The sequence below is a fragment of the Grampus griseus genome (assembly GCF_964374135.1).
Source record: "Grampus griseus genome assembly, chromosome: 16".
In the NCBI taxonomy this organism is placed as follows: Eukaryota; Metazoa; Chordata; class Mammalia; order Artiodactyla; family Delphinidae; genus Grampus; species Grampus griseus.
The window spans coordinates 67480660-67505896 of record NC_139010.1 but is presented as its reverse complement, the minus strand read 5'-3'; the positions used below and the strand labels follow the sequence as shown (position 1 = coordinate 67505896).

Genomic DNA, 25237 nt, shown 5'->3' with positions numbered 1-25237 from the left:
TGAGTGTGTATGTATGTTTCTTTGTGTTGTTTTATCTGTTTAGATTTGCTCTTACCATTTGTCCTAGGGTTCTAACTGTTTGGGTTTTTTTTGTTGTTGTTGTTTGTTTGTTTTCTTTTTATGAGTGTGTGTGTATACGATTCTTTGTGTGATTTTGTCTGTTTAGTTTTGCTTTTACCATTTTGTTTGAGGTTCTATCTGTTCATTTTTTTTCTCCTATTTTTTCTTCCTTTTATTCCGAGCTGTGTGGCTGGCAGGGTCTTGGTGCTCCAGCTGGGTGTCAGGCCTGAGCCTCAGAGGTGGGAGAGCCGAGCCCAGAAGACTGGACCACCAGAGACCTCCCAGCCCCATGTAATATCAATCAGCGAGAGCTCTCCCAGAGATCTCTGTCTCAACACTAAGACCCAGCTCCACCCAATGGCCAGCAAGCTCCAGTGCTGGATGCCCCATGCCAAACAACTAGCAAGACAGGAACACAACCCCATCCATTAGCAGAGAGGCTGCCTGAAGTCATACTAAGTTCACAGACACCCCAAAACATGCCACTGGATGTGGCCCTGCCCACCAGAAGGACAAGATCCAGCCCCACCCACCAGAAAACAGGCACCCGTCCCCTCCAGCAGGAAGCCTACACAAGCCACTGAACCAAACTTATCCACTGGGGGCAAACACAAAAAACAATGGGAACTATGAACCTGCAGCCTGCAAAAAGAAGACCCCAAACACAGTAAGTTAAACAAAAACAGAAGACAGAGGAATATGCAGCACATGAAGGAGCAATGTAAAAACCCACCAGACCAAACAAATGAGGAGGAAATAGGCAGTCTACGTGAAAAAGAATTCAGAGTAATGATAGTAAAGATGATCCAAAATCTTGGGAATAGAATGGAGAAAAAACAAGAAACATTTAACAAGAACCTAGAAGAACTAAAGAGCAAACAAACAATGATGAACAACACAATAAATGAAATTAAAAATTCTCTAGAGGGAATTAATAGCAGAATAACTGAGGCAGAAGGATGGATAAGTGACCTGGAAGACAAAGTAGTGGAAATAACTGCCACAGAGCAAAATAAAGAAAAAAGAATGAAAAGAATTGAGGACAGTCTCGAGACTCTGGGACAACACTAAATGTACCAATGTTCGAATAATAGGGGTCCCAGAAGAAGAAGAGAAGAGAAAGGGTCTGAGAAAATATTGAAAGAGATTATAGCTGAAAGCTTCCCTAACGTGGGAAAGGAAATAGTCAGGTCCAGGAAGCACAGAGTCCCATGCAGGATAAATCCAAGGAGAAACACGCCAAGACACATATTAATCAATCTATCAAAAATTACATACAAAGAAAAATATTAAAAGCAGCAAGAGAAAAGCAACAAATAACATACAAGGGAATCCCCATAAGATTAACAGCTGATCTTTCAGCAGAAACTCTGCAAGCCAAAAGGGAGTGGCAGGACACATTTACAGTGATGAAAGGGAAAAACCTACAACCAAGATTACTCCACTCAGCAAGCATCTCATTCAGATTCAACAGAGAAATTAAAACCTTTACAGACAAGCAAAAGTTAAAGAGAATTCAGCACCACCAAACCTGATTTACAACAAATGCTAAAGGAACGTCTCCAGGCAGGAAACACAAGAGAAGGAAAAGACCTACAAAAACAAACCCAAAACAATTAAGAAAATGTTAATAAGAATATACATATCGATAATTACCTTAAATGTAAATGGATTAAATGCTCCAACCAAAAGACATAGACTGGCTGAATGGATACAAAAACAAGACCCATATATATGCTGTCTACAAGAGACCCACTTCAGACCTAGGGACATGTACAGATTGAAAGTGAGGGGATGGAAAAAGACATTCCATGCAAATGGAAATCAAAAGAAAGCTGGAGTAGCAATACTCATATCAGACAAAACAAACTTTAAAATAAAGACTATTATTAGGAGGTACAAACTATTAGGTATAAAATAAGCTATAAGGATATGTTGTACAACACAGAGAATATAGCAAATATTTTATAACAATAAATGGAGTATAACCTTTAAAAATGGTGAATCACTATACTGTACACCTGTAATTTATATAATATTATACACCAACTGTACTTTAATAAAAGTAATAATAATTTTGAAAAGAAAGAAAGAAAAAAAAAAGACTATTAGAAGAGACAAAGAAGGACACTACGTAATGATCAAGGGATCAATCCAAGAAGAAGATATAACAATTGCAAATATTTATGCACCCAACATAGGAGCACCTCAATACATAAGGCAAATGCTAACAGCCGTAAAAAGAGAAATCGACAGTAACACAGTAAGAGTAGGGGACTTTAACACTTCACTTTCACCGATGGACAGATGATACAGAATGAAAATAAATAAGGAAACACAGCTTTAAATGGCACATTAGACCAGATGGACTTAATTGATATTTATAGGACATTCCATCCAAAAACAACAGAATACACTTTCCTCTCAAGTGCACATGGAACATTCTCCAGGATAGATCATATCTTGGGTTACAAATCAAGCCTTGGTAAACTTAAGAAAACTGAAATTGTATCAAGTATCTTTTCTGACTACTACACTATGACACTAGATATCAATTACAGGAAAAAAACTGTAAAAAATACAAACATATGGAGGCTGAACAATACGCTACTAAATAACCAAGAGATCACTGAAGAAATCAAAGAGGAAATCAAAAATACCTAGAAACAAATGACAATGAAAACACAACGACCCAAAATCCATGGGATACAGCAAAAGCAGTTCTAAGAGGGAAGTTTATAGCAATAAAACCCGACCTCAAGAAACAAGAAAAATCTCAAATGAACAACCTAAACTCACACCTAAAGCAATTAGAGAAAGAAGAACAAAAAACACGCCACAGTTAGCAGAAGGAAAGAAATCATAAAGATAAGATCTGAAATAAATGAAAAAGAAATGAAGGAAATGATAGCAAAGATCAATAAAACTAAAAGCTGGTTCTTTGAGAAGAAAAACAAAATTGATAAACCACTAGCCAGACTCATCAAGAAAAAAAGGGAGAAGACTCAAATCAACAGAATTAGAAATGAAAAAGAAATAACTGACACTGCAAAAATACAAAGGATCATGAGAGATTACTACAAGCAACTATATGCCAATAAAATGGACAACCTGGAAGAAATGGACAAATTCTTAGAAAAGTACAACCTTCCAAGGCTGGACCATGAAGAAATAGAAAATATGAACAGACCAATCATAAGCACTGAAATTGAAACTGTGATTAAAAATCTTCCAACAAACAAAAGCCCAGGAAAAGATGGCTTCACAGGTGAATTTTATCAAACATTTAGAGAAAAGCTAACACCTATCCTTCTCAAACTCTTCCAAAATATAGCAGAGGGAGGAACATTCTGAAACTCATTCTACGGGGTCACCATCACCCTGATACCAAAACCAGACAAATATGTCACAAAAAAAGAAAACTACAGGCCAATATCACTGATGAACATAGATGCAAAAATCCTCAACAAAATACTAGCAAACAGAATCCAACAGCACATTAAAAGGATCATATAACATGATCAAGTGGGGTTTATTCCAGGAATGCAAGGATTCTTCAATATACGCAATTCAGTCAATGTGATACACCATATTAACAAATTGAAGGATAAAAACCATATGATAAATCAATAGATGCAGAAAAAGCTTTGGAAAAAATTCAACACACATTTATGATAAAAAGTCTACAGAAAGTAGGCATAGAGGGAACCTACCTCAACATAATAAAGGCCATATATGATAAACCCACAGCCAACATCATTCTCAATGGTGAAAAATTGAAACCATTTCCACTAAGATCAGGCACAAGACAACGTTGCCCACTCTCATTGCTATTATTCAACATAGTTTTGGAAGCTTTAGCCATGGCAATAAGAGAAGAAAAAGAAATAAAAGGAATACAAATCGGAAAAGAAGTAAAACTGTCACTGTTTGCAGATGACATGATACTATACATAGAGGATTCTAAAGCTGCTACCAGAAAATTACTAGAGCTAATCAATGAATTTGGTAAAGTAACAAGATACGAAATTAATGCAAAGAAATCTCTTACATTCGTATACACTAATGGATGAAATATCTGAAAGAGAAATTAAGGGAACACTCCCATTTACCACTGCAACAAAAGGAATAAAATACCTAGGAATAAACCTACCTAAGGAGACAAAAGTCCTGTATGCAGAAAACTATAAGACACTGATGAAAGAAATTAAAGACGATACAAACAGACGGAGAGATATACCATGTTCTTGGATTGGAAGAATCCACATTGAGAAAATGACTATACTACCCAAAGCAATCTACAGACTCAATGCAATCCCTATCAAACTACCAATGGCATTTTTCACAGAACTAGAACAAAACACTTTACAATTTGTATGGAAACACAAAAGACCCTGAATAGCCAAAGCAATCCTGAGAAAGAAAAACGGAGCTGGAGGAATCAGACTCCCTGACTTCAGACTATACTACAAAGCTACAGTAATCAAGACAGTATGGTACTGGCACAAAAACAGAAATATAGATAATGGAACAGGATAGAAAGCCCAGAGATAAACCCATGCACATACGGTCACCTTATCTTTGATAAAGGAGGCAAGAATATACAATGGAGAAAAGACAGCCTCTTCAATAAGTGGTGCTGGGAAACTGGACAGCTACACGTAAAAGAATGAAATTAGAACACTCCCTAACACCATCCACAAAAATAAACTCAAAATGGATTAAAGATCTAAATGTAATGCCAGACAGCATAAAACTCTTAGAGGATAACATAGGCAGAACACTCTATGACATAAATCACAGCAAGACCCTTTCGACCCACCTCCTAGAGAAATGGAAATAAAAGCAAAAATTAATGAATAGGACCTAATGAAACTTCAAAGCTTTTGCATAGCAAAGGAAACCATAAACGAGACAAAAAGACAACCCTCAGAATGGGCGAAAATATTTGCAAACGAAGCAACTGACAAAGGATTAATCTCCCAAATATACAAGCAGCTCATACAGCTCAATATCAAAAAAAACAAACAACCCAATCCAAAAATGGGCAGAAGACCTAAACAGACATTTCTCCAAAGAAGATATACAGATTGCCAACAAACACATGAAAGGATGCTCAACATCACCCATCATTAGAGAAATGCAAATCAAAACTACAATGAGGTATCACCTCACACCAGTCAGAATGGCCATCACCAAAAAATCTACAAACAATAAATGCTGGAGAGGGTGTGGAGAAAAGGGAACCCTCTTGCACTGTTGGTGGGAATGTAAATTGATACAGCCACTATGGAGAACAGTATGGAGGTTCCTTAAAAAACTAAAAATAGAACTACCATAGGACCCAGCAATCCCACTACTGGGCATATACCCTGAGAAAACCATAATTCAAAAAGAGTCATGTACCACAGTGTTCACTGCAGCACTATTTACACTAGCCAGGACATGGAAGCAACCTAAGTGTCCACTGACAGATGAATGGATAAAGATGTGGCACATATATACAATGGAATATTAGCCATAAAAAGAAATGAAATTGAGTTATTTGTAGTGAGGTGGATGGACCTAGAGTCTGTCATACAGAGAGAAGTAAGTCAGAAAGAGAAAATCAAATACCATATGCTAACACATATATATGGAATCTAAAAAAAAAATGGTTCTGATGAACCTAGGGGTAGGACAGGAATAAAGACGCAGATGTAGAGAATGGACTAGAGGACTTGGGGAAGGGGAAGGGGAAGCTGGGATGAAGTAACAGTAGCATTGACATATATACACTCCCAAATGTAAAATAGATAGCTAGTGGGAAGCAGCTGCATAGCACAGGGAGATCAGCTTGGTGCTCTGTGACCACCTAGAGAGGTGGGATAAGGAGGGTGGGAGGGAGACGTAAAAGGGAGGGGTTATGGGGATATATGTATACATATAGCTGATTCACTTTGTTATACAGCAGAAACTAACACGACATTGTAAAGCAATTACACTCCGATAAAGATGTTAAAAAAAAATCTAATCGGAGACTATAATCAAGAATAAAACTACAATATGTAATAGCCCCAAGCCAGAAACAACCCAAATGCCCATCAACAGCTGAATGAATAAACAAAATGTGATCTACCCATAACCACAATGCAATACTCCTCAACAACAAATAGAAGGCAACTATCCATACACCCAACAATTTGGATGAATCTCAGAATAATTATTGAGCGAAAAAAGCCCAGCAACAAGAGTACATACAGTATAATTCCCTTTACATAAAATTCCAGAATGCAAACTAATATTTAGTGACAGGAAGGAGGGCAGTGGTTCCTTGGGGACTGCGGGTGGGAGCGAGGGATTACAAAGGAGTATCAGGAAATATGGGGGGTGAGGAATATGTTCACTACGTTGGTTGTGGTGATGGTCTCACAGGTGTATACATGTGTCAAAATTCATCAAATTGTGCACCTTATGTGCACTTCATTAACATCAATTATACCTCAATAGAGCTGTGTTTTAAAAACTAAAATGAGCTACCAGTTTCCTCCTAACATGTTGGTAAAGATTAAAAACTGATAAGATCCAAAGTTGGCGAGGATGTGGGGAATGAGTACTCTCACTTGAGGTAGCACTGAAAACTGGTATAATCTTTCTGCGGAGCAATTTAGTGGCAATTATGAAAATATGAAATACAAATATATATGGACATCCCCCCTCCCCCGGGCCAGGACGTTATCCTCCAGAAATCCTGGTTCACACACAAAGGTGACAGTGCGTTTGGAAGGCAACCAAGCTCAGAGGCAGCTGGCACAGGGACTCTACGTGCTGGGGTTTGAATCCTGACTCCAGTCTGGGCTGTTCGTTAGCTTTGCAACCCTGCATCTCATTTCTTATCTGTGATCTAGGGATAAAAATATTACTTACCTCACAGGTGTTTTGAGAGTTCAATGAGAAGAATACTAGAAGTGGCGCCTACATGGTAAATGGTAAAGGCCTAACTATTATAGCATTTTAATAATGGAAAAAAAAAAGAAAACATAATGTTCATCAGTAGACGAATGGATCGAGAATGTATGGTACAGCTTTTAAGATGGAATATTTGCAGTGGTTAAGAAGAATGCATTCTCTATGTACTGATGTGAAGAGAGCTCTAAGACCCACTGTCAGGTTATAAAAGCAAATTGCACAACATCATGTGTATAGTTTGATCCTATTTTTGTGGGAGAAGAACTATCTGTGGGTATGACAGTGGCTACCTCTGGTGAGGGGGAGAGACTGGAGGGAAGAGATACAACATTTAATATTTACTTCATATGGTTTTTAAAATTGGTTATAATAATCTTTCACACTTTTTGTAATAAAAAATAAAATAAAACATGAATTATAAGGTAGCAGAATTTATTCTTAATTTTTGCCTGTGTGTGTCATACAGATTTCTAAGTTCCTAGATGCCAAGAGACTTGTGTTCCATTTTTCAGTTCCCCCTGAGTGTCTCACGGAGTGCCACGTTATCCAGGAGGGGCTGCTGACTAAGTCAGGGCATAAATGAACTGTCTGGCACCTTTTTCCTGAAAGGCAGCCTTTGCAACTATTTTCCAACATTAAAAAAACCCAGGGCCTTCTGGCAATCATCTTAGTTCATTCTAAGGTCAGTGTGTATTTGCTTTTTTTAGTTTTTGTCCTGGAGCATACTGGACGCTATGCAGCAAACTCATCCTTTAAAAAAAAAGAAAGTTTGCTCTTCGAATCTGACTAAATGGCGCACTTGGAGGACTGGAAACAGAATGAAATGTTTTAAAGCAGATGAAAAGGAAACTTGATGGAAAGGGTGAGCCTCCATGTTGACTAGCCCCTCGGGGGCTAATTGACTTGTTAATAAAGGACTTGCAGTGACTGGAAAAAAAAAACCCCAAAACATTCCTGGGTATGACTTGTTTGAGGACATGCAGTTACCCAGCATGGGAAGGACAGGGGCCCACGTCTCTGTTCAGTGCTCTTCTATCAACTATATTGGGTCTGCCCAAGACGCAGTCTATTCAGCATCTATGGCTCAGAGAAGCCGGTCTCTCAAAGAGAAAACAATGCAGCGTTGTTTTGAGAAGGGCTGGGGCCAGGAGGGCAGGGAAGACCTTAGCAGAAGAGGTGAGTTTCTTTTTTTTTTAACATCCTTATTGGAGTATAATTGCTTTACAATGTTGTGTTGGTTTCTGCTGTATAACAAAGTGAGTCAGCTATTGGCTTTACGGCAGCTGCTGGCCTCTGCTTCCCTGGCTGAATAAGGGCTGTATGGTCAGGAATAAAGCATTTCCTGACAGGGAAAACAAGTCTCTGCTCTGGCTCCCAGGGCAGTGCCGTCTGGCCCCATGAGGTATCTGGTCTACCGTGGGAGACTGACATTTCAAGAAACTTTAAGGCAGCACGCACATCTAGGTAATTGCATCAGACACGAAAGACAACAAAATGACAAAAAGCCCTCTCGAGCTCTTAGATGTTATTACAGGACTATCCTTTCCTGGAGCCAAATTCTCAGGAAGGACTGTGTATTTCACCCACCTAGAGGAATGCTAAGTTCACTGAACACATCCTCAGGTTCCCAGGAAGGCAAAGAAAGGGGCTGTTTCAGCTCCACTTCAGCGTATTCCAGTGACCTCACGTCCAGAGATTTCATTTCCATGTACCTGGAGTTATCTGCAAAACATGAGCCAGGGCAAAGCGGTAATGAAACACAACATGCCTCAAAGAATCCCTGCAATTGTACTCCTCGCGCTGTGTGATGGGAAACAGTCCCTTGTGCTGCTTAATAACGTGAGACTAGGCCAGGGCTGCTAATTAGAACCAAAGTGCTATAACAAAGAGCTTTTTCCGCTGCCAAAAGAATGCCACACGCAAGAAAACTTGGCAAGCAGCAGCATCAGGTCTGTGGGGGGATGGGCTGCTGCTGCCTTCGGTTGGGATGATCTATCCCCGTGTCCCCGGTTCAGTAACAACTCCATCTCTGCAGGCAGAAGAATTACTGAAGTGCAAAAATTGTGCTGATGTCCACAGAAGCACTGAGGCGGGCAGAAAAGGCAATGCCATTCTCACCCCAAGCCTGTCGAGCAGTGTTATTAAATATGAACTCCAAACACTGGCTAAGCTAATAAGCCATTAACACCAGTGCATGTCGAGACCTATACCGCAAAATACAAGGGGTTCGATCAGAGCAAGGTGAACACTTCGCTCCTTTATTCTTGCCTTCTGTAGACACAGCCCAGGCCTCAGTGTTTCTCTAGCAACAAGGCGGCTCACAGCAGCGTTTCCATGGAGACTCAGATCCACACAGGTGAAAAATAGCTCAGGTCAGCTTGACATGGAGGGAAGTCCAAGCCCGCCTACCAGCTCGTGCCAACCACAGAGCACTGGGTTGACATGTTTATTTTTAAGCCTTTCCTCTATATTTTCTGCCCTCGACTCTTATCCCCCTGACTTCAAACTCTGGAATGCTGCAGGCTTTCTGCAAAATGCATTTCTAGCTATTTTCATTGAGAGAAAATTGAGGACTACTCTCCCCTCCCCCACAGTCCTTGATGGATGTTTAGTTTCCACTTGGCACAGAAGACAGGGCTTAGCCTATTTTAAACTCTGTCTTTCATGATGTCACAGTGCCAGGCACAGACACACATCACCTCCACTGGAGGTGGAGGAGCTCCCAGGACAAGTCTTGCTTCACTGTCAGACACTGGAGAAAAGTGGGTCTGAGGTGGTGAGAATGGGAACCGGCCATGCCCCTTCGTGAGCCCCTCATTCTTCCCTCTGCCCGTTCCTTCCTCAGCCTCCCACGCTCCCGCCCCCTCACTCAGGCCTCACAGAAACAACGGCCTGGGTGGTCCTCGGTGGTGCAGGCAAGAGAGGCTGCTTGCCGATCCTTAGGAACCAAAGCTCCTTTGATAACTCCAAACATTTGCTAATTTAGTTGGCACAGTCCATCTGGGATCCCGTAAATTCAGAGAAGTCCGTCCTATCTGAGCTCGCTTCTCAGAAACGTGTGGCCACCCATCCGACTTCCTTTACACCAATTGCCTAAAAGCTCTAACAATTTAGCCAGGCTGTTAAGCTTGCCTTCTGCACCAGCTTTCAGGCTGGCTGAAGCCTTACTTCTGTTCGTTCCAGCCTGCACACGCCCATACGCTGCTCTAGGGAAGCAGTGGTCCGATCAACCCAACCGCACAGGAGAAAAAGGAGGTAGTTACCCTGGGTCGACACTCCGTGGCAAGCCTGGCTTTGGAGGTCTGTTTCGGTGAGGGGGCTGGCTTTCTCCTCCAAGGGGCTGCCTTCACCAGCCCCATCTTCCAGGGTCCCCCTGGCCTTACAGTCATCAAGAAAGGGGCCAGGCTGCCAGGCCCTCTCCTCTGCTGGCCTGGGGGAAGACATTTGCTGGAGTGTTGGGGCCAGACGAACATCTGAGCTCTCTGCTCCCTTTGCCTGCATCTCGTAGCAATCTGAGCCCTCCAGTGCGAGGCCCGTCTCGCATTCAGCTGGCTTCCGCTCAACATCCAGATTTAGGCCAGGCGTTTCCACGTCCACGTCACTCGGGCAGCTCACGGAAGCAGACGGCAGTTCTTTGGGCGACTCGAGGCTGATTTCCGCAGCCTCCTTACCTACGGTCTTGACTCCCTCCTTGGTGAACTCTTTGGTTAAGTCCAGGTCTAAGGTGGTTGTCACACAGGGACATATCTCTGGACAGATTGTGTCCTTCTGTTCGATGGGCACAGTTTCCTCCAGTTCTGGGATGTCCGGTTCCATGATAAAATCTTCTTCCTCCCCCACCTCATCCACTGTAACCAGCTCCTCCATGTTCGTGGGGCACCAGCTCTCCCCCTCTGCCTCACTTCCACTTTCCGAATCTTGCTCCTGAATACAAATGAGGAATGGAGGTCAGAGGGTGGCTGAGGAATGGGTCTTGATATTTAACCAGAAGAAGGTGCAAATCTTGACCACAGGACCCCTCAAACCAGAAAGATGCTGAGCAATCTTACTCCTACCTGGGATCATTTACTGGGTAATTAGGAGCTGTAAGTCACTGTGATGCGTGATGAGAAGTCTCTCATCATTGATTTATCCCTAGGATGAGGCTCCGAACAGCACAGGAGTTGGAATAAGCCCTTAATGTTTAACCCACCAAGTGGACAAAGAATTTCAACTCCTGGTATATAGTAGGTGCTCAATAAATAGTTTTTTTCTTTTGTTTTGTTTTGTTGTTGTTTTAGTGGGCAACACATTTTTATTCAGTAATGTGGCTTAGAGGTGTTTCTATATCATCGGACCTACATCTACACCTTAACTGTTAATGCCCATGTAGGATTCCAATGAAAGTTACGTAGCCTGCTTCCTATTAATAGATATCAATCTCTGCTCATCTTTTTCTGATCAATTTCTGGAAATTTTATTTTTTTTAATTCTGAAAAATAAATAGTTTTTGAACAAATGAATGATTGAGTTGTAAGCGCTACACGCATCAACTTTCTGGAGCTATTTCCTTGCAAGTAGGGCATCACTAAATGTTAAGTGCAGCAAAGTCCCTACAAAATTCTCCCAAACAACCTCTCCCAGCAAGGGTGCAACCCTCTGTAGCCATGGCTCAAACTTGGCCCCTCCTGAAACTTTCCCCTTGCTTCCCCAGCAGCCCATGGACCCAGCAGCTAGCTTTAGGAGATCAGTTTCCCTGCCAGCGATACTCATCTCTCTGCCTCTCCTGGCCAGAAAGGCACGAAGCTGGCCACGTTCCAAGGACACTTCTTTTTGCTGTGGCAGCCCCAGCCCTGTAACTGGGTTTTTCATTTTAATTAAGTAAAATAATCTTTACAAGCACGGTAGATGTTTTGTTAATCCCAAGGTCAGGGCCTGCTGAGGTTCAGGACCCCAGCTTGAGTACCCAAAGCCCCCTTCCTCCTCCAGCCCCTCCCAAGGCAGCTGCCTATTTTGGGAGCCTGGCTCTGAAGCCTGAGTCTTTTTTGGGCACATGTTTTCTCTTATAAGCGCAGCCAAGTTACTGAAGACTGAGGCAGAGCCCAGGCATGTGGTAAAGATTTCCTCAATAAAGACTGTGCAAGGATCCCAGGCAAAGCCATTCCTCCAAGAAGTGCTGGCTTCATTCACAGACCCGCTGGTGGGGTCTCCGGCACATCCCATGCAGCAAGCAGGTCATCACCCGGCAGGATGGGGATGCCTGTGACTTGGAGCCCAGTGGCTGCTGTGTTGATGCGGCTACACTGCCAGCATCTGGGACAAACTTTACCTTCCTTGCCTTCGTGTTCGCTGCATCAGAGGACTCTGTTTCTTTCTCCTGCATGCCCAGATGCAGGGGGCTCTCTTCCATGCTGTCCCGTTCCTCTTTTTCAGCCTTACCAAAGGAAGAGCAGAACAAATCAAGTCAACAGTGAGAAGTGGCAGAGGGCACGCCAAGAGGAAAACAACACTATTGAGCACAGCTAATGCTGTCGGATGTGTTTCACACACATCACTTCCTTTATCCTCACAGAACCCCTCAGAGGCAGGTGCTATTATCATCTTCATTATATAGATGGGGAAACTGAGGCTCAGAGAGGTTAAGTAACTTGTTTAAGGTCACACAAACGGAGGCACAGAAATGTCTTCACAGCTTTAGGGAGGCAGACGTCCCTGGCAAACTGGGTACTTTTTGCAGCTGTATAATCTGTAGACAGTGAGGGTGAGTAAAGGGGCCAAGGGGGAACCGACCCTGGGGTTCACAACCATCATGGTGACACCTCACCAACAGATCAGTCTTAGCCATAAAAAAAATCACCTCCAGGCCACTTATGGGTAGGAAGGGTGTTGTCACCCAATCAGGGCCCCTCTCACCTCTCTTTTGCCTTATCTCTGTCGTAGAGCTATAGCCCCAACTAGCAATCCCGCCCCGTCTTCCTTCCTCCTATTCCCTCCCTCAGATTAAGTCCCTCACACTAGTACTCATGTCTGGGAAATTGAACAACTGAAAGCAGATGTTTGCTTTGAGAATTAGGGTCTCTGACCAGCCTTGAAAACAGGGGTCAGCCAACTATAGTCCTCAAGCCAAATCTGATTCAGTTCCTCTTTTTAGTACAGTCTGCGAATTAACAATGCTTCTCATGTGTCTAAATGGCTGTATGTTAAATGCTTATATCATATTAGCTACATAATATCCTCAATTTTGCCTCGTGGCCCATATGCCTAAAATAGTTACTCTCTGGTGTTTTGTAGAAAAAGTTTGCCAATTCCCATTTCAGAAGGTTGAGGAGGACGTTCTCCCACGACAAACTCTGGCCACCAAATCAGTCACTGTTCCTTGGCATTCTTGGGAGGAAGTTGCATTTGCTCGACAATTTTGGCCGAGGTTGGCTCAAAGTAAACCACTCTCGCTCTGATTTCTTAAGAGAAGACACACCCGTCTTTGCCGACAAGGAGGCAGCCGGGACAGGAGCTCAGGGCTGACGGGTTTAACCAGTTGTTATGGGACAGGAGAAGACGGTTTAAATCCTCGAGTCTTTGCTCTTTCCGGTGTTCAGAGCGGAAGCTCTGCTCCAGCCTTCTGAGCCGACCTGAGCTCAAAGCAGCTCCAAATGCCTTTTTAGCCCTCAGAATCCAGAGCTTCTACCAACAGGGGACCCCTTTTCTTTATTTTTGTCTTCCTGAATAAATTATCCATGGCCCTCCCTTGTCAAAATAAATAGCCCTTACCCTTCCCAGGCACTTCCGGCAGCACACGCCCAGGTCAACACAGCAAAGAGACTCCCTCCAGTTCAAGCTGGGAGAGGCAGGGACAGCCTGGCCGCCAAAAGCCCCCCGCCAGGCGGACCTGCTCTCCCTCCCTGCAGGCAAAGGAGATAGAGCAGTGCCTTTCAGCGCACCCCTGGCCCTGGGAGCATTTCCAGGTGACAGCAGCTTACAGGGAACAGACAAATGCAACCAAGGCACTCATCCCATCCCGCCACCAAGCAGCTCAGGGAGCAATGTGTTAGGTCCCAACTGCTGCAAGCAGGGCTGCCATCACAGGGCCGGGGTTACTGCTAAACCACCTCCTAGGTGGTCTTCCACTTCTGCTCTGTAGCCCCCTCCCAAGTGTATTCTCCCCGAGGCGATGAGGAATGATGACTCCAAAATGCAAAATCTATCATATCCTCACTGCACCTTCTTGCTTGAACATTTCGTTCTCTTCCCCTTTGCTTCACCCAGTAAATACCCACCTTTCCTTTCAATCCCAGCAGCCGCACATCCTAACCAAGGAGAGCCTCTGATTCGTTACAGGCAGTGGTCCCCAACCTTTTCGGCACCAGGGACTGGTTTCGTGGAAGACAGTTTTTCCATGGACGGGGAGGGATGGGGGGGGCGGGGGATGGCTCAGGCGGTAACGCCAGTGACGGGAGCCGCAGGTGAAGCTTTGCTCGCCTGCCCGCCACTCACCTCCTGCTGTGCAGCCGGGTTCCTAACCAGAGGTTAGGGGACCCCTGCTTACCGGCACTAAGAGCACTGTATCCTCCATCTCCTTAGCACTTCACACTCACACTCGTGTACTCATTTAAGGAATTATTTGATTAGCATGCTTTTCATTAGACCATGAGCTCCATGAAATCAAGAGTCATTTTAGCTTAGGCTCACAACTGCAGCCCCAGTGCTAGGTGCTCCACGAACACTGGTCAGTACAAGAATGGAGACAGGTAGGAGAGGGTGGAGTGAATAACAAGTACACACCTGCCTCCCAGCATGCTTGGGTCTCTGTCTGGGCTTTGAACTGAACATAAGTGGGTTTGCTATTTCTGTCTCCTAGGGATTGTTTATACTGGGGGCTGCATTCTGGGGACACCTGGGGCTCCATCTGGCCCACAGACATGTTTTGTTCTATACAGTTTCTAAAACGTGGGAAATTTCATACAGATACCTGCATCTGGACTTTGGTCTTGCTCTAAGAAATGGGAAATCTGACAACACAGGGCAGCTGTGCCTGAATGGCAGCCACAGAATGGAGCTGATCAGTGGCTGCCCCAGCAGACAGGTACCTCCTGCTTGGTCCACCACGGTCCCAGCTCTCCACCTTGGCTTCAATCATGCTGCCTGGCTTCCCTTCTCTAGGCACCTGGTTCTGTAAACCCTGATGCCCCTTCCAGGAAAGTGGGGGAGCGCTTCTTTCCAAGTCTCCCTATTCAGTGACTTGACTTCTTTCTTTTACCTCTGGTCTCATGGTCAGGGCTGGGCCTCATGTCTGGCTGTGGCCACCCAGAAACACTGAGCAGCGCACACACTGGCTTCCCCAGCACTGGGCACTCTCTCCAGAATCTCCCAGGGTTTCCCGTGAGCACAAGCTTGTTAAAGTCCTACAGCAGCCTTGTGATCACACCCATTTCACAAACAAGAAAACTGAGGCTGAGAAGAACAGGGTGTGACTTGGTTCTCAGATGCCAGGCCTCTACCTCCAGAGTCTGGGTTCAGTCATTCATTCCTTCAACAAATACTTATTGAATGCCCACTCTGGGCCAAACCCTAATCTAGGAGCTGGGGGCAGGGCAGTGAGCACAGCAGACAAAAATTCCTGCCCTCATGGAGGTTACATGGGGGATGGGGGTAGGGGAGGGTTGGGAGGGAGAGCAGACTCTAAATAAAATAAATAAAGACATTAGGGGATAGGTCAGAAGGAGACAGATGCCACCTAGAAAAAGAAAGCAGGGAAGGAAAAGAAGTGGGTTGGGATGTTGTGATTTTATGTGGTGGCCAAGAATAAACGTTGGAGACTGCGACAGTGAGTAGGGAGCCACATGGACTTTGGTGGGGGAGGAGCTCCCAGGCAGGGGAACATGTGCAAAGGCCCTGTGGTGGGAGGTGCCTGGTATATCATAAGAAAGGCAGGGACCCTGTCCGCAGCCCTGCTGCCTTCATTCCCCAAGTTTAGTCACTGCCTGTTCTCGGACTCCTGGAGCAACCCTGTGGGTTCTAGGTTGTTTTCAAGATTGTGATGAGAAGTTTGAGATCAGTGAGGAAAACTCTTTGTTCTGCTGTTATTCCATCAAATGGTATTGGCTGCCTGGCTCCAAACCCACAGAAACAATCTGCTGGGGACCCCAACAAGTCCCTATTGACCCCACTCTAGGGCTATTAGAGGCGGAACCTACTAGAAGGACAGAATTGTGGGGAAACCCACGGGGCCTTTCTGGGAAGCTTTTTTTGCATCAGGGGCTCTTGGGATGGTCCACAGCATGCGTCACCATGAATGAGCAATGTTGTGCAAACCAGTGAAAGTAGGGTGGGTACAACAGGAGAAGTTACCAAAGAGTCTCAGAAGTGTGGGTAGGAGGGCAAAGGGGCAGCTCCGCCCCTTTGCCATGGGGGACAGAGGGTTCCAGACTGGTGGTATGTGTATGAGGCCTTGAGGCCCTGCTAACTCTCACTCTCTTTCCTTCTTTTCTCAAGGTACTGACCCATCACCAGCCCCTTGGACACCTCCGAGCATAGACACTCTTCTTAAAAACATCCACTAGTTCACAGCTTCTCTGGATCCAGTTCAAGTACAAACAAGAGGTCCTTCATGGGCCCACCCCACCCACTTCCCTAATCTCATCTCCTGTGCTTCCCCTGCTCTGCCAGGGGAAGTTGTGGCAGACTTTGAGATGGGCAAAAAAGATTGCTGGGAGTCCTTCCAATGGAAAGCTGGGCATTTGTCTAGCACCCTTCCAGGGTACTTGATTCTATCGGAGTCTGCACCTTTCATTAGCTTGAACTGAGCTATTTCACAACTTTGTAAACTGCAGAAATGTGATAATAGTACAAATGATTCTTGTTCATAGAGATGCGAAGGAACTTTATCTGCTGGAGATGCCACTGATTCCCACAGAAGAGGCCAGTTTCACATCTATTAGCAAATTCACCTCAGCATTACTGAGTGCCTCTATATGCCTGCTCTTTGGATTCTCCTCTGAAAAGCCTTTCACATCTTACTGGTTCCCTCATTAATTAATGAGTTAAACAATACCTTTGACATGTATTCATTTTATGTTTGTATGAGAGCCATGATTTTACTTCTTAAAAACATTACCCTTTAATATGCCCTAAAGGTACAGCCACGTTGAGTATCTCCAGGTTCTTCAAAACAGTCTTCCCTGTTATGAAGAACCTGGAGTATTACTCGGCCGTAAAAAAGAATGAAATAACGCCATTTGCAACAACATAGATAGACCCGGGGAGAATTATGTTTAGTGAAATAAGTCAGACAGAGAAAGACAAGTACTGTATGTTATCACTTATATGTGGAATCTAAAAAATAAAATGAATGAATATAACAAAACAGAAAAGAACTCACAGATACAGAGAACAAAAGAGTAGTTACCAGTAGGGACTGGGAAGGTGGGAGGGTCAAGATAGGGATAGGGGATTAAGGGGTATAAACTGCTATGTATAAAATAAGTAAGCAACAAGGATATATTGTAAAACACAGGGAATACAGCCAATATTTTATAATAACTTTAAATGAAGTGTAATCTATAAAATAGCAAATCACTACGTTGTAAACCTGAAACTCATATATTATAAATCAGCAATAAAAAAAGTCTTCCTTTCTCACTTTTGCCCTTGCTGCTTCCCATACTGCCTTTTTCCCCACTTTCGATGTCCAGCTCAAATGCCACCTCCTCTGTGCAGCTCTCCTTCTCTCCTGTGCAGAGCTGACTGTCCACTTGACTCCAGCAGGGGCCCCACTGTATGTAAATTATTTTTGTAGGTTAGCTTCCACCACTAGAACTTAATCTCTGCCATAACATGACTACTTCCTACTCATCTTTGAACCCCTGTGCCTAGCACACCCCCCGGCAATGCATGTAGGAATAAAGTCGTGGCCAAAGCACGGCCCTTCAGTGTTCATGGAGTTGAGGCCTGGGATTCTTATTCGGACTTAGTCATTGTCAACAGCTCCTGGGTCAGACTAGAAGATATGCACGTAGGATTTTTTTTTTTCTTTTTGCGGTACGCGGGCCTCTCACTGTTGTGGCCTCTCCCGTTACGGAGCACAGGCTCCAGACGCACAGCTCACGGGCCCAGCTGCTCCACGGCATGTGGGATCTTCCCGGACCGGGGCACGAACCCGTGTCCCCTGCATCGGCAGGCAGACTCTCAACCACTGCGCCACCAGGGAAGCCCACATGTAGGATTTTTTAAGTGGATTCTTTATGCAGGCCACCCCTACCTCCTCGCCAACCTCCACCATCCCACTCCTACTTAAATGCAGGCGGCTCTGGCAAGAAAGAAGCGCAAGCCAAACTAGAGTATAAACCTGGTACCCAGAGTCCTCCTTGTGACCCCCTGTGTGAACTGAAGTCGTGCAGCACGTTGTGAGCCCTGGCTGAAGCACTTGGATGAAAGGTGCCAGCCAGCTACTGAGCATTTTTATTCCAGTGGAAGGAAAACACTGTGGACTGGGTCTAGAGAAACACATCAAGCCCTGGGTGCCCAGTATCACTGAATGGGTGGTGGCTGCTTCTCCTTTACCACCTCTCATCAAAGCTCCAACACTGGTAGACGTTTTCGGCAGGAGAGAGGATGGAGCGAACCAAAGGTCTAATCTCCCCCGGCACGGTCTGTGGGTACAAACACCTCAGGGCCGTTCCACTCTAGACAAACAGACAAAATAGAAGGACTTTGCATCACGTCGCTGCCTAATTTCTAGTAAAGGCAGCAGGGTGCTGTGGAGCCAGATCACCATTCCAGCTCCACCATTTCCTGACTGTGTGTCCTTGGGCAACTAACTTAAACTCTCTGTGCCTCGGTTTCCTCATCTATAGCAATGATAGTATCATTACTAGTATTACCTCATAGGCTTGCCGTGAGGATTAAATTGAGATAAAGTGTTTAGCACAGTGCCTGGTACAGAGTAAACATTCAGTAAATCTTTCATTCACTCAATAAACGTTCATCACCATTCTATTAATAGTATTCTCCCGTGGGACCTGCCTCTCCTTACCTGGCGGAAGGGATTACATTATTACCTCATTCTCTGCCATTTTGCTTTCTTTACTATCAGCTCCGTCTTGGTCTCTATCAGGTCTCTTGGTTCTGGTTTTCTCACTCTGCTTCGACTTGGTGCCCTTCGGTTCCAGCCCGTCTTCCCTGCCCGAGCCGTCAGGGGGGGCATGTCTGCCTTCCCGCAGCCTGGCCTCATCTTTCCTCCTGGACCTCCCAGGGACATCCTGCTGCTGCTTCAGATACTTGTCCGATTTGCCCTTGGACTCTTTGCGGTAGTAGCCATCTTCTCGGCTTTTGTATCCCGATGCGGAGTGGAGCAGGTTGGGGGACCCAGACCTCGGGTGCCTTTCTCGGTAGCCCCTCCCTCCTTCCAGCCGTTCATCTAACTCGGCCTTGTCCAGTTGCCGGGGGTACTGTTTGCGGTCATGCGCCCACGTGTCCATCCTGTCCCTCTTGTCCTCCCCGTTCTCCCTCCAGGGGACCGGGCCTCGCTCTTCCTCCCTCCTGGCGTAGGGCGAGTGCTCCCACGAGTCTCGGCCGCTGCCCCAGTCAGCCCGAGAGGGGCCTGGGGGGCTGTGAGAAGAGCTGCAAGAGGTGAAGCTCGGAGTGTGGGACCTCGGGGACAATGACCGGCTCACCGGACTTCGAGATCTCGGCCTTTCTGGGCCGTATCTGTGAGGGAGCAAAGGAGCCGTTTTAGAATCTGCACCTTCCTCAGCCTCCATCCCCAGATACACCCCGTCTCTGCAACAGACATACTGTGCGCGTGACCCCACCTGGCCATAACACGCTTCACCACAACTGCGCAGAGCGCACAGAAAGGTCCAGGAACAAGCTTCTCCTCCCTCCAGGCTTCTGGGAGGGATTTTCCCTGAGCACAGTCCTGGGGGCTTTCTGCCCCTTTACTCATTCTGCTCCTGGGAACTGGGATGAAAAATTGGCCTGTTCTGGCTCACCCCAGCTCTCTTCCTCTTGGAAATGAGCTACGCTCAGGGAGGAGGAGACGCTCCTGGTGGGCGGGGGCGGGGTGCGCCGAGTTGCCCTGGTCCAGCCTGGTAGGCAAGACTGCCTAACCCCGGGGTTCAATCAGCCGACCTCTTGACTATGAGACTGAAGCCGCCCCTCCACCTGGCCTCTACCGAAATAAAGGCCACCTATTGGGTTCCATTTTTCTAGGAAGGCATTTTGGGGTTGGAAGAATCCTTAGAGCCCTGACCTGCTCATGTATCAGATGAAGAAACAGAAACACAGAAAAAGACCCCAGCCTGTATAGGGTTCAGAGCAAGACCTCTTGGTCACCTGCACCCCGACTCTACCACAGAACTGCAGGGTCACGGTGTGGCTTCACAGTCTTTTAAAAACCCAAACAACTATAATATTAAAAACAAACAGACGAACAAAAATCCCAAACTTGAAACAGCTACATACAAAGATACACATACACACACACACACACACACAGGTTGTTATTAAGCAGGTCAACTGAGTCATCCACCTGACATTCTAAAAGGACAGGCAACTTTCATTTGGTTCCCAAATACAGGAAAACCACGCAGTCCTCACTGACCAGGGGACAAGAGACGTGGCTCACTGGGACCAGCCTTGACCTCCAGTGGGGAAGCAGCCTGGGCCGGGCCCTCTGCAGCGAGGTTAGGGTGCCATCTGCGGCAGCCCTGGGTAAGAGCCACAGAATGTGCCGGCCAGGTGCCGCTCCTGCTTTTTCCACAGTGGCCTCTGCAGGGACTGTCTCCATAGGGCAGTGACAGTGGTGAACTTGTAGCCCGGGCTTGGCAGGGTCACAACTTCAGCTGGGAGAAATGAGTTGGAAATGTGACTGCACTCGATGTTCAGAGTAAATGACTGGTCAGGTCATGGATGTTTCTACACCTACATTCAGCTCAAGAAAAATCAAGGGCTGGCTCTAAACAGAAGACACACACACCACACATACACCCACACCACACATACACACCACACACATACACCCACATATGTACCACATACACACACCACACACACTACAACACAACACACACCAAACACACACACCACACAATACAACCACACACCACACACACCAAACACAACACACTACACACACCACACGCACAATACAACCACACGCACACACCAAACACACACACCCCAAACACAACACACACACAATACAGCCACACTACACACACTAAACACACACAGAACACACCACACACAAACACACCACATACACAATACAACCACACAACACACAATACAAACACACACACACACCAAACACAACACACACACAGTACAACCACACACCACACACCAAACACACACACACACAACACACCACAAACACAGTACAACCACAACACACACCAAACACACATGCACAACACACACAACACACAGACACACTTTCAGGCTGTTTTAGCAGAGTGTACATTTGCCCTTGAGAGCTGTATATCAGCAGATCCCCTCCTATACTCCTTGACAACAAAGGAGGTGCAGCTGAGGGGAAGCTTAGCATCTTGAACTTTTCTGAGGTTTAACCTGAGCACTGGACTGGACTGATGCGTTCCATCAGGCACATGGAAATATAGGGCCCAGAGAGGCTGATGGACAGGGCAGAGGCAAGGGCAGAGCACAGAGTGACTCAAATACCCCTGAGAAAGAGAAAGGGGAGAATGTTCCAATGACGCAGAATCTGCCCTGAGACCTGAGACTGGGCCTCACCTGTCTGCTTCCCGGAACATGTCCCTCTCCCTCTGGGAATGGATGTCCTGGATGATGGCAGCCACGGCTTTCCCAGGTTTCTAGGCAAAGTCAGAGGGGTCACCATCAGACCAGAGATGGTCTTGCAAACACCAGAAGGAAGCAGCTAGGACTTGGGTTCATTGCCCTGTCCACCAAAGGGGGAAAAGTGCCTTTTTAGGGGAAGAAAAAGTTTAATCCAGAGGATGAAGAGTATGACCAGAATGCTGAATGGTGGTGGGGCTGCGTGGTCCAGGGCACGTGGCATCCCTTGAGCTGGGAAGGAAGGAGCCTGAGGCTCACCACCCACATGCTGGGAAAAAGCAGCATTTGTTAATACCCACCTCCCACCTCCTTCCAAATAAAAGCAAATATCTAAAATGTGAAAGGAAGGAAGGGAAAGAGGGCGGGAGGGAGGAAGGCATTATAACTTGGAAAGAGACTTGAAGATCACTAACATGCAGCCTCCACATTTTACACCTGAGGAAACTGAGACCCAGAGAGGTCATTGAGGCAGAGTTCTGCCTGGCACAGTTCCAGCCGCCAGCCACATTGTGTTCTACGGTGACTCCTGGGGTTGTGCTGTGTTAAGGAACACATTCAAGGTCACAGAGATCATTAGAAAATCAGGACCTGACAACAGGCATTTTAACTCCAAGGTCCTTTCTATGCCCCATGCTTCCTGCAACTCCTGACTTCAGTGCGGGGATCCACAGGGGTCATTTGGTGCTCAACGTAAATCTGCAAGGTGGGCAGCGCAGGCTGTGAGCCAGGTTTCCCAGCTGAGGAGGCCAGGCACCCAAAGGCTCTGCCCTTCCCAGAAGTTACTATGGGATGACTGTGCCAGGACAGGACCACGCCAGCTCCCAAATCCCAACCCAAGCCCTTTCCTAAACCCACACTGGCCAAACATTAACAAAACAATAAAAAATAAATGATTAAAAAAAGAAATTCATGAGCACAGAAGGATGGAAGCATTTTCCAAAAGACTACACAAAATTCATCCAATTAAAGTGTATGGAACAGGCTGAATTTATGGTATGTGAATTATATCTCAGTAATACTGAGGTTAAAAAAAGACCTAAAAACCCTCAGTCTATGATGTCAACTTTTTTTTTTTTTTTTTTGCGGTATGCGGGCCCCTCACTGTTGCGGCCTCTCCCGTTGTGGAGCACAGGCTCCGGACGCGCAGGCTCAGCGGCCATGGCTCACGGGCCCAGCCGCTCTGCGGCATGTGGGATCCTCCCGGACCGGGGCACGAACCCGCGTCCCCTGCATCGGCAGGCGGACCCTCGACCACTGCGCCACCAGGGAAGCCTGGTGATGTCAACTTTTGACAAAGAATTTTATTAAGAAACTTAATCAACTGCTCTTTTTATCCTCAATTTTTTTCCCTACGTACTTAACAAAGGATCATGAAATCTTAGAGCTACACAAATGTTAGGTACCATCAAATATCTCATTTTATAGGTGTGAAACCCAGGACCAGAGATATGAATTGAGCTCTGTGATTAGCTGGGACTAGAATTCTGTAGTCCTCTGAGTGCACAGCTGCTTATCTGTGTTATTGTTAAGATTGAAGCTTGGGCTGGGAAAACAGTTCAGGAGAGAATAAAGGAGGAGCTGCCTGTGGGTTCAGGGGAGAAGTCAGAGCTCGGACTTAGGGAAAGGATGTAAAATGTTCAAGCCAGGGAGGGATCTCTTGTCAACTCGAAATGCAAGAGGAGAGAACGTCAAAGAGAAGGAAGTGACCGCTAGCCCTGTGGTTGTGAAGAAGGAGGAGGTCAAGAAGGTAGTCAATCCCCGTTCAAGAAAAGGCCTAGGAACTGAGCACTGGTCAGGATACCCACCCGAAAGGAGCCTCACACTTTTGGCAAATGGTCCCTTTCATCTGACTGTAGCTATAAAGGTTGACCCTCTGTAAGCACATGGAAGTGTCACCTACAAGTAACAAGATCACCCAAGCCCTGCACTGTCAACTAGCACCTGAGCTGCTTAAACTGGACCAGAAGCAGAGACCGAAGGCCAAGCAACAAAAGAGCTGGGGCTGTGGGCCTGGGCGGAGAAGAAGGCTACTGCCCAGGATGCTTCCTTCCACCCCACCCGAGACCATCTGTCCTCCCACCAGCGTTGTTGGTCACCACCTGTGGGTAGAACAAGAAGGTTCACGTGGAGGTGATTCCACTGAGTGGGTCTTCCTTCTGCCTCCCCACCTTGGGCCACAAGGTGGAAGTTGCCTACTGCACCATCATGGGAGAGGCCCGCCTGGGATGGCTGGTCCGCAGGAGACCCACTGCAGCACTGCCTCCATGCGGGCCAGCTTGGGAAAGCCGGAGGAAGCCATCAGGATCCAGTGCAGGGACGTGTGATAAGATCTCCTGGCACCGGGGAGGCCACATCCCAAGTCCCAAATCTGTCCTCATCCTGCCAAGCTGGAACAGGCGAAGGCTAAAGAATGTGCCCCCAAGCTGGGTACAATGTACCATGGCGACTTTTCAGAGCACACAAATTCCCTGAGGGGGTTGGATCAGGGACTTTCTGTGGCAAAAAAGAGTCCCCAGAGTCCCCAACACTTTTCTTCTGCTCTCTGGAATCTCATATCCTCGTGACTGTTCCTTCCAGTCCAGATCCAGGAGAGCCTGGGGTGAGAGGAGGGGGCCTGGTCAGGGAGCAGCTGAGGTTCTGCCGGTTACCCAGGGGTAGCATGGGTGGTGGGGTTAAGACCTGCAGGGACGGGCAGGTCAGGCCAGGGTCAGAGCCAGAGGTGTTCTAGGATCTCATGGTGCCTTCTGCATCTCCACCACCACAGACAGCAGCCCCTCGGACCCTTCCCCTCCGGGTGCCGCCTGATGAGGGCAGAGCAGCCAGTCAAGCACCACAGATGGAAACACCCTCTAGTGGCCCAATGTGGTCCCCTGGGGGTCAAAGAGATGCATCCAGAGTTCTTTGGGGGCTAGAAGAGCCTCTTCTGGGCTTAACTATTTCCTTGCCCCTTATTTTCCCAATCACAGAACAGCCTCCTGGGGCCATTGTCAGCCCAGCACCCCCTGAAGTTCCTTCTGTTCAGGTCACACGGCCCCAGTGAGGCAGGGAATGGGGTTATGGATCGCAGCCGTTAGTGGCACAGGGCCGCGCATGGAATGAGCGCTCCACGATGACTGGCTGGAGAGATGGAGGGATGGGCTGACGAGAAAGGACATGACGATCTGCAAATGCTATACGCTGGGGCTGGCGGTCACAGGCACTGTGACCCCCCTCTGAGGACCAGAGGTCAGTTTCTCTCTTTTAAGTGATAATTCCAAATTGTTGGCACTCTCTGGCCCAAACACCCTGCCAGCTGCCATCTGAGAAGGAGTCAGAAGTGGCCAAAGATTTTCAAATAACAGAATCAACTTTTCACTCTAAGAAAATCCTCCCCATCTTCCTCTTCAGGCCTGGCCTCGTTATCCTGTGGTTAAAGGTATAAAAGAGGCAGGTACAA

General features: G+C 46.4%; 1 protein-coding gene across 1 annotated transcript in view; it reads right to left on the bottom strand.

The window, feature by feature from the left end:
• Nucleotides 1-25237, bottom strand: part of RBM20 (RNA binding motif protein 20) — a 216636-nt gene that overhangs the window by 11011 nt on the left and 180388 nt on the right. Inside the window, exons 8-12 of the mRNA XM_082674111.1 lie at nucleotides 21739-21818; nucleotides 19041-19689; nucleotides 12317-12421; nucleotides 10272-10932; nucleotides 8596-8730 (exon numbers count right to left, since the gene is read on the bottom strand). Of these exons, the coding sequence (XP_082530237.1) occupies nucleotides 8596-8730; nucleotides 10272-10932; nucleotides 12317-12421; nucleotides 19041-19689; nucleotides 21739-21818 (1630 nt within the window). The remainder of the gene's footprint in view (nucleotides 1-8595; nucleotides 8731-10271; nucleotides 10933-12316; nucleotides 12422-19040; nucleotides 19690-21738; nucleotides 21819-25237) is intronic.